The sequence below is a fragment of the Denticeps clupeoides genome, chromosome 15 (assembly GCF_900700375.1).
Source record: "Denticeps clupeoides chromosome 15, fDenClu1.1, whole genome shotgun sequence".
Taxonomy (NCBI): Eukaryota; Metazoa; Chordata; class Actinopteri; order Clupeiformes; family Denticipitidae; genus Denticeps; species Denticeps clupeoides.
The window spans coordinates 1,301,489-1,311,488 of NC_041721.1; the positions used below are offsets into that span (position 1 = coordinate 1,301,489).

A 10,000-nucleotide genomic window follows, 5' to 3' on the forward strand; every position below is an offset into this window, starting at 1 on the left:
CACCGGGTGCTGTGCTGCAGTTTCAGAATCACTTCACTTATATCATTCCCCTCACCTGTCTGCTGTAATCGGTCTCCTTGTTCAACTGACTCCTCGTGGCTGAGTTTGGTGAAGGGTCTCCCACAGCTAGGGGGAAAAAGGGAATTTGTTGTGCATTTCATTTTGTTTTATGCTATTTAATTCAACCTTTCACGTCCAACCAATTCACGCATTATACATTTTTTTTATTCTAGGTAATATTAAAATTATCAGTTATATTTAATAAAAATAACACTTACAAAGTTTATGCTAAAATAAAGTTGATTTTGTCATTTTGTGCACAGAAATATGTACCGCACTCTAGGGAGATCTGGGAAGCATTGCTGTGCAACAGTACAGTACAATTTTTGTATTTCAATTTTTGTAATGAACATTTTTGATTGAATTTTGACTGATTCAAATATGTTTATTATTTTTCTTTCAAAGTGCAATAAAAGTCATGCTGCCCGTGGGGTTGCTGTTCCCCGTGTGTGTGTGTGTGTGTGTGTGTGTGTAAACGGTGTGCACGCTCTGGAATCGCCCACTGCCGTTTTTATAAAGCCTGTTATTCACTACTGGGTTTCTACTACTGTCCTTTACTAAAATGGTACACCATGTTACTGCGTTACGAGGAGGAAATAATTATTGTGCATTCATTTCTCACGCCCAGAAGATGATTAAAAAGGGGAGGATTTTGTCGAGGAGAGCCCACCTGCCACAGAGGGGTGACGATCCCCATTGTGAGGCTGTGGCGCTGGGGGCACTCTGGCTGTGTATTAAGGCTCGGTGTGGCGCCGGACAGCGGTGGGTTCAGGCAGGTCGACTGACGGGTTTTTGGACGTGGGGCTGTTGACGGGGGTCCCCTGCTGGGGGGTGAGTGGCACGGCGACGCCAGGGGCGAAATGCAGGTGGGGGGACAACCTGCAATTGACAAGAGAGGAGAACAGTTCATACAGTAACACACCCACACACATACACTCAAACAGAGGTCTACCTGGTCTGCTCAGTCTCTTGTACATCGGCTTGGTGGCTGATGGAGTGTATGAGGCTGACATGGAGCGACTCTTGGAGATGGTCATCATGACAGAGGAGTTCCATGACTCACTGCTGCCCACACTGGAAGAAACACACACACACACACGTCAGTGGAAATCTACATTTTTCTATACTGCAGACAGTATTGTACTAACTAAGACCAGGAAGTGGATTTTATTTAGGGAGCGGCTGAAAAAGGACATTAGAAAGAGTTCAAGGGTCAGAGCAATGGGGCTGAAGCAAACATAGCTCCAGGCCCAGGACTGAAGAACACAATTTACAGCAGAGGAAAAAATAAAAATATGCAGGAAATGGCAGTGGGGTCCGTCTCCAGTCTACAGATAGGCATCTGATGCAGATTAATGAGGGAACTGCAGACTGTTTCCACAACTCAGAGTGGACCAAGATCTTCCTGAGATGGAAATCATGATCAACTCATTGGAGACCAGCCTCTCTATATACATCCACACTGGATTTATATAACACTCACACACACACAGGGCTGTATAAGACCTAGACCAAGGGCATGGGGCATAAAGTCACATTCACCAGTTCCCTCATCAGGACACTGGAATTACATAAATGATAACCTGCATGTTGGTGTTGGTAGTGGGCGTGGTCACGTCGACTGGAATTAAAGCGTCTGATAACCTGCATGTTGGTGTCGGTAGTGGGCGTGGTCATGTTCACTGGAATTAAAGCGCCTGATAACCTGCATGTTGGTGTCGGTAGTGGGCGTGGTCACGTTCACTAGGAATTAAAGCGCCTGATAACCTGCATGTTGGTGTTGGTAGTGGGCGTGGTCACATTGACTGGAATTAAAGCGTCTGATAACCTGCATGTTGGTGTCGGTAGTAGGCGTGGTCACGTTCACTGGAATTAAAGCGCCTGATAACCTGCATGTTGGTGTCGGTAGTGGGCGTGGTCACCTTTGTGTATTAGGGGTATTAGGAGGAGAAAAGTTGGGGTTAAATCCTCCAACATGAGGAAGTAGGGCGTGAGCTGTCAATCGTGCACATAAACCATGCAACGTTCGGTGTGGAGCTTTAAGCCTCTGCACAGGAAGCAGGGGGTGTTTGGTGTTATAGAAATCCCTGTAAAAAGAGGGCCTGATGGGTATTCCGTCAATTCAAAATTCTTACTATCGTTGGGACGCCCTGAGTGGCATCTTACTGCTGTATTGTTTTTTCTCCATTACAAAGTGCACAAATACCTTGGGCAACAGCTTTGCACAAAAAGAGAAGATCCTTCAAGAATAAAACCATCAGACCAGTTTTTCAGACCAGACAAGTGTTCACTAAATGATCATTAAGAGACTTGTTTCCTTGGGTATCATGAAAGCGAAATTCTCCACTGTTGCGTTTCATATTTAGGTGCGAATTTAAGTGGAGCAGTGTGAGCAACTGGCTCCCTATTTGCATAAATGTGAAGATTTCTTGATTTTTTTTCTGCATCACTGTAAAATCCCATAATCCCCAGCGCAGTCTGGCATCTGAGCTCCATTGAAATGAAGTGGGAATTAAATCTTTTCATTCACCTGCACGGTAAGATTGCATTACAGCACAGATCCTTCTTGCTCCTATAAAGCACAGTTGCTCCATTTTCATTAATCCAAAGCAGTTTTATAGATGCAGATTATATCTAATCTTAGATGGGATTTCATGGGAAATTAATTACACAGACATTCGTTTTTATACATAATTTTTTCTTGGCTGCCCTTTTCAAATTATGCGAAGCTGTAAGATGTGTGTACACAACTGTGGATCTCTTTTGACAAATTGAAAAAATGATAAAAAACAACTGACCCAGGACTCCTGGGGTTGGGGAGGAGGGGCGGAGCCTCGTACCTGGAGGCGGGACAGTCGTGGGTGGGCTTGATGCTGGAGCTGCGGTCCCGCCGGACGGGCCCTGGCTCGATGGTAGGGAGGCCCGTGGCAGAGGTGGTAGTCGTCCACGTGGAGGAGATTCTTCTCAGCAGGCCTGGTGGCAGACTGCGCCTCAGACGCTGCAACAGGGGAGCGAGAGAAGACATTATGAGAAATCTAATAAAATAAGACACTCCAGTCAGTACTGCTGTGTGTCTGTTTGCATCGTTGCATGCCTACTCTCCATCATGAATGCTGCTGAAGGAAACATTTACATTTCTGGCATTTACCAGACGCCCTTATCCAGAGGGACTTACAGTCAGTAGTTACAGGGACAGTCCCCCCCTGGAGACACTCAGGGTTAAGTGTCTTGCTCAGGGACACGATGGTAGTAAGTGGGATTTGAACCTGGGTCTTCTGGTTCATAGACGAGTGTGTTACCCGCTAGGCTACTACCACTTGCAAAGATGGCCATGTCGGCAGTGACAAATATTTTGAATGATCATACATGAAATTGTGATTTTGTGAATTTGTGCCCCTTTGAACAACACACACAAGGTGGGAATGGAGGAAAAGCTGATCAGTGTGTGCTGGTTTGTAATTCAGTGTGTTGCTGGTTTGTCAGTCAGTGCGGTGCTGGTTTGTAATTCAGTGTGTTGCTGGTTTGTGAGTCAGTGCGGTGCTGGTTTGTGAGTCAGTGCGGTACTGGTTTGTGAGTAAGTGCGGTGCTGGTTGTGAGTCCGTGTGGTACTTGTTTGTGAGTCAGTGGGTACTGGTTTGTGAGTCAGTGCGGTGCTGGTTTGTGAGTCAGTGTGGTACTGGTTTGTGAGTCAGTGCGGTACTGGTTTGTGAGTCGTGTGGTATGTTTGTGAGTCAGTGCGTGGTACTGTTTGTGAGTCAGTGCGGGCTGGTTTGTGAGTCAGTGTGGTACTGGTTTGTGAGTCAGTGCGGTACTGGTTTGTGAGTCCGTGTGGTACTTGTTTGTGAGTCAGTGCGGTGCTGGTTTGTGAGTCAGTGCGGTACTGGTTTGTGAGTCAGTGCGGTGCTGGTTTGTGAGTCAGTGGTACTGGTTTGTGAGTCGTGTGGTACTTGTTTGTGAGTCAGTGCGGTGCTGGTTTGTGAGTCAGTGCGGTACTGGTTTGTGAGTCAGTGCGGTGCTGGTTTGTGAGTCAGTGTGGTACTGGTTTGTGAGTCAGTGCACTATAACCGACATTAATGGACATCCTAGGGTTAAATATGGCTGAACATCTCCTGCTTCCGCCATGCAACTTGTCTTATGTGTCGCCACTTTGGGGCTGCATGTCTGTGAGTACAGTGTGTGTGTGTGTGTGTGTGTGTGTGTGTGTGTCTATTCTGGTTAACGTCACAGCCCCTTTATTTAGTCTCACCTGGACCTTAAGTGCTGCCGTTCGTTTTGTAAGTGCTGTTCTTGTAAAACATTAAAAGCCTCCAGTGTGTCATTGTCCTCCACATCACTCACCTGTCATGGGCTTGCGTGTGCATGTGTGTGTGTGTGTGTGTGTGTGTGTGTGTGAGTGTGCAAGTGTGCATAATTTGCATGCATCTGTGACCTGTGTGTATTTTTAGACGTGTTTGTGTGTGCGTGTCTGTGCCAGTTTGCACGGCAGGGGTGTGAAGCGTTTGTGAGAACGGTGAGATTATTTACACCTGCAGCCATTGATAAAATCTTTACCTTGGGGATGGCCAGCTTCTCGCCCTTTTCCAGGCCCTCCTCGGAGTCGGAGCAGGTGTGGGTGTCGCTGAAGGACACCAGGGGGTTGAGGTGCGGCCGGTGGAGGGGCTGGAAGGTGAGCTGCGTGCTGAGCAGGTTGCTGACGGCCCGCAGGGAGCTGCAGGTGTTGGGGGGCAGCGACGGGTCGGCCAGCAGGTCGGAGATCAGGCCGTGGGCTTCGCCCATCACGGCGAGGTCCACCATCACGGCGGTGCCCGAGGACTGCAGGGGAGGAAGTGGAAGAGTGGAATATATTTAACACCCGACTGACGCACAACCTGGCTGTCAGAGAACAACAGTAACAGTGGACATGAGCTCAAGTGAAACGGATTAAAATGAATCAAATTATAGTGGTTTCTGTAACAGGGCCCTTGCTTAATCAACTCATTTTAGGTGTCATGATCTGGTTCTGAAAGGGTAACTCCGGGATCCGGACCGGAGTTTCATGTTGGACCTGTGTTATCTTTCCTGGTTGTGTTCACCTGTGTCTGATTGTATAAAGCTGCCCAGTTCGTGTCTGTTCACCGTCGGGTTAGTGTTACGTTTACATTTACATTTATGCCATTTGGCCCTGATCCAGAGCGACTTACAACGTGCTTCCATGTCACCATGGATGAAGTGGTCAGTTCTGGTTCACTAGGACCCCCAACTATCTTTTTATTCACACTGTTCTAGTTTCTATACAGAAGTCAGACAAGAAGAAGGTCATCTAAATATTCTCTAAAGAGGAAGGTCTTGAGCTGCCGTGTGAAGGTGCTCAGTGACTGAGCTGGAAGTTCATTCCACCACCGAGGGGCCAAGACGGAGAAGAGTCTAGATGAGCGTCTTCCTTTTACCTTCAGAGATGGAGGGACCAGGCGAGCAGTACTGGAGGCTCGGAGTATACCAGGTGCAGTGCGAGGTGTAATAAGGGCTTTGAGGTAGGATGGTGCTACTCCATGTTTGGCTTTGTAGGCCAGCATCAGTTTTTTGAACCTGATGCGTGCAGCTACTGGATGTCTCCCCTGTCCTGCTCACCACGTATTAAACCCCTGCTTCGTGACATCATGCGTATGTGTCCTTCTTCCTTGCCATGTCCAGCCATCGGTCCATATCTACTGCCTCACCGTGTCAAACCATCGTGACATTAGATAAAAATATTCAAAAGACACTCAAATTGGCAAGACAGTCTTTTAACAGAATGTCATAATTTGACATCCCTCCAAAAATTGTCATAAGCAGAAGGGATCGAAGTCGAACAAGTTTCATTAGGAATTCAGCCATCAGTAGAAAAGGCATGCAGGGCAGGGAGGAAGCCCCCGCTCTCCAAAACCAACTTTATTACCCTAAAGGTGAAAGATGCGGGAAAAATATGAGACCAAAATAGAAAAAATGAAATTACAAGACCAAACATGATCCCGGATGAGCCCGTTACAAAGAGTGCCATGCTTTTGGGGCAGTGGTGGCCTAGCGGTTAAGGAAGCGGCCCCGTAATCAGAAGGTTGCCGGTTCGAATCCCGATATGCCAAGTTACCACTGAGGTGCCACTGAGCAAAGCACCGTCCCCGCACACTGCTCCCCGGGCGCCTGTCATGGTGCCCACTGCTCACGCAGGGTGATGGTTAAATGCAGAGGACACATTTCACTGTGTGAACCGTGTGCTGTGCTGCTGTGTATGTGACAATGACTTCACTTTTAAAAATATAACAAAATTGAACTGAATCTCAGGAGAAAGTGGGTCAGTGCAGCAAGACGAGTGCAAGCACTCGCTAAAGGCAAATAAAGTTCATGTTCTAATAAAAAAAAAAAAAAAACACAATAAAACCAGTAAAAATGTAACTAAATGAACTGACATTGCACATTTTGGGGGAACAGCCTTAAATCTGTGTGGATAAAATGCTATAAAATGTTATATTTTCAGGTACCAGATGCACCCATGGACATGAGTTGTTGCTGTGGCAACAGGATCTCATACGGAGATACCTTCTTCTTACAGATCTGAGTCAAAGTACATTCGTTCCACATGCAGACGCGAGCGTTCGGAAAAGGAGACGCACGTGAAAGTGCAGACGTAATGGACGGGTGCAACGAGCACGGGTTCACACTGGCGAACATTAACCACGATCCATCTGCACATGTTTAACTTTCCATCGCAGCGTTCCTGCGCAAACAGAACTCAGACCTGCACCAGCAACAGCCATGGCATGCCTGATCGTACCTCTTCCTAAAAAATATATATATCCACACAAATTCAAATCTATTTATTTCAAAAAGAATCACACTTTCAACCAAGTTTAACTTGCTCTTGTCCTCTGGACGCTAATACGAACTTCCCACAAAATTCCCCACGGAATTCCCACGCACCCTGCGGTTAAATGGGGTATGAAGCAAGCCACTGATTATAGCAACGTTCTGGAATTTTCCGCTTCGTCTTTGAGTCCCTAAAGCACAGAGTGAAAAATCCATTTTCTTGACCGTTGGTCAAAAATCTAGCGTCCACGTTCCTTATTCAGCTCAGCAGCCCAAAACTCCCAGCGTTGCAACGGATGCATGCATCAGTCAGCTCCATTTCAACGCGAGTTCGAATCAAACCGTCCCCTTTTCCCAGGACCTTGTCCCAGAACCTCTCAGATTGGCCTCTGGGTGCTGCTCATTCACACCAGGCACGCAGCTGCACTTCTGCAGTCAATTCAGAATTAATAGCAAATAAACGTAATTCGTGCTTGAATGAAAGCTCCCTACAATCTGTAAGGCTATTACGGAGACAAGGACGTAACGAAGGCGGCGCTTTGAATGGGGTGATGACGTCCACGTCCAAACGGAATTGACTGTCCATCGCTGTGCATTGTTTGTATCAGACTGTAAGTCAGTTGGGTCTATCGCTGTTTCTATGCTGCTGTTGTAACGTAAACCAGCCGATGTTAATTAAAAGTATTTTAACACATTCAAATATACAATTAATCTCAGCAATTAACGCATTAATGTTCTAGTATATATAAAATATCCATAAAAATATCTCCTGCGCACCTATATGTACACTAGCCGTCAAAAGTCTGGACGCCCCTACTCATTTATGGGTCTCGTCATTTTTACATTACGGAAAAAACTGAAGACGCAGGAAATACCCACGTCAGGTCATGTAATAAATAAAAAGATGAAGATTTTTTCTTCATCTCGTCTTCTCTCCACCGCCCTCAGTTGGACAACGGGGATGGGTTCCAACAGTCCTGAAGGTTTCTACTGAACACTTTCTGATCATCCACTCATGTTAATGAGCGTCTCATCAAGCGGCTGACGACAGTTACGATGGTGAACAAAGCCGCCATGGCGGTAAAAAGAGGAAATGACTGATTCATCAAACATACGTCACTTTCTCCTCATACAACAAATACGAAATACGTTTCTTCTACTGGATTCTCCAACCGCCACAGAGTCGGGGCGTCCAGACGTTTAACTGGTCGTGTGGTGTATGTATATGTATATGTATATATATATACACTATATAAATATATACTACAGTCTACTTAATCAGACTCAGACGTTTGCTCTTCATACAGAGCAATTTGACCCTTTTTCTGTCCATGGTTGGGTGGGTCTTCTCAGGTCCCTCCACGCTCTGCAATCGAACAACCTGCCTCTTCTACAGGTCTTCCTGTTTTCAGGCAGCGCTTCCTGTCGGGACTTTATAACCTGACTGCTCCACTTTGGGGTCCGTGTTCGGAGTGCAAGTGACAGCGGGAACGTCGGCGCTCTGCTGACGAACGTCCTCATTATCCACGCGCTCGAGAGCAGATTACAGGCGGGCGTGTGACGGGCGGAGTGACTGACTCCGTCACCGTGGGAACCCAGCGCGGCGACAGAGACCCCAGGGAGACACTCAACACCACGCAGGGTCCCGCAGGAGGCGCGCTAAAAATACCACGCGGCGCAGCCGCAATCATCTGACCCGCTTACAAACCCCGCTCTTCATCAGGAGTCAGGCGGAGGGGATGCTGGGAAATGATGCTTCCATCAGAAATGTCACAAAAATGCAAATCCAGCCTGGAGGTTGGTGGCTAATTCATACGAAACAGATTTCACAGAGAACCAATGAAATTGAGCAAAAACTGGGACTAGAAAGTCACCATTCTCGTCAGACCATCGATTTCTCTAAATAAATGTGATACACAGCAGCACAGCACACGGTGCACACAGTGAAATTTGTCCTCTGCATTTAACCCATCACCCTGTGTGAGCAGTGGGCAGCCATGACAGGCGCCCGGGGAGCAGTGTGGGGGACGGTGCTTTGCTCAGTGGCACCTCAGTGGCACCTTGGCGGGTCGGGATTCGAACCGGCAACCTTCTGATTACGGGGCGCTTCCTTAACCGCTAGGCCACCACTGACCCAAATAGACACAGAGATGTAGAATGTGACACTTTTTAATAAATGTTCTGGTCACCAGATGAAATTATTTAGACTCATGATTTGATTTGATTAGATTTGAAAGGGAGGAGATGGATTCTGTGTCACACCTGGGTGGTAATAGCCTAGTGGGTAACACACTCGCCTTAGAACCAGAAGACCCGGGTTCGAATCCCACTTACTACCATTGTGTCCCTGAGCAAGACACTTAACCCTAAGTTGCTCCAGGGAGACTGTCCCTGTAACTACTGATTATAAGTCGCTCTGGATAAGGGCGTCTGATAAATGCTGTAAATGTAAATGTAAATGGACGTGTCCCGTATTGACAGGAGGGTTTAAATCGTCCAGAATGAGGAAGTGGGGCGTGTGACAGCTGTCAATCATGCACACAGGCTCCTCTCCCTGTCGAAAGTTCTTTATAAAACATCAGTTCAACTTCTTGGCATCAGAAATAATCACACACCAATAAAAAAGGTCCTCATACCGGTAACCAGCCACTTCCTGTTTCATTTCTGTATAGAGTGACGTCAGTGAACGTGACCCCTGCACCACGTTTCATACAGCACTGGGAAAATATGGCCCAAAACACACACCATGCACAAAAAACACGCACACACACACGGTCAACATGTGCAAATGCGGAACGGTCGTGAACGCCATGACCCCCGGGTGATAAACGCGGCGGGTCCGAGGAATGCGTCTCCATCATCAGACGGTTAATAGCATCGCTAATGACCTCCTCAGACACGAGTACACAGTTACTCCACACTCCCCGTCCTGAAACAACACATTAACCCCCCCAACACACGCCGACTTTTACAACATCCTGTCATCGCCGCGCTCACCTATTACCTCCCAGTAATGGACTCTCCGTGTGCTTAATGTACTGTGTGTGTGTGCATTTCACTAGGTGCGTGACGGTGTGTGTGTGTGGTTGTGTGGAAATGAGTGTATTTCAGTATGAGTGTG

At 47.1% G+C, this 10,000-nt stretch overlaps 1 protein-coding gene across 1 annotated transcript in view; it reads right to left on the minus strand.

Annotated features, from left to right (window-relative positions):
- Positions 1-817: 817 nt before the first annotated feature.
- The window catches only part of LOC114765168 (cGMP-inhibited 3',5'-cyclic phosphodiesterase A-like), a gene marked incomplete at its 3' end in the record, with an annotated part of 31,442 nt that continues 22,259 nt past the window's right edge, over positions 818-10,000 (minus strand). The window contains exons 3-6 of the mRNA XM_028955256.1: positions 4,612-4,872; positions 2,901-3,058; positions 1,013-1,134; positions 818-939 (exon numbers count right to left, since the gene is read on the minus strand). Of these exons, the coding sequence (XP_028811089.1) occupies positions 818-939; positions 1,013-1,134; positions 2,901-3,058; positions 4,612-4,872 (663 nt within the window). The remainder of the gene's footprint in view (positions 940-1,012; positions 1,135-2,900; positions 3,059-4,611; positions 4,873-10,000) is intronic.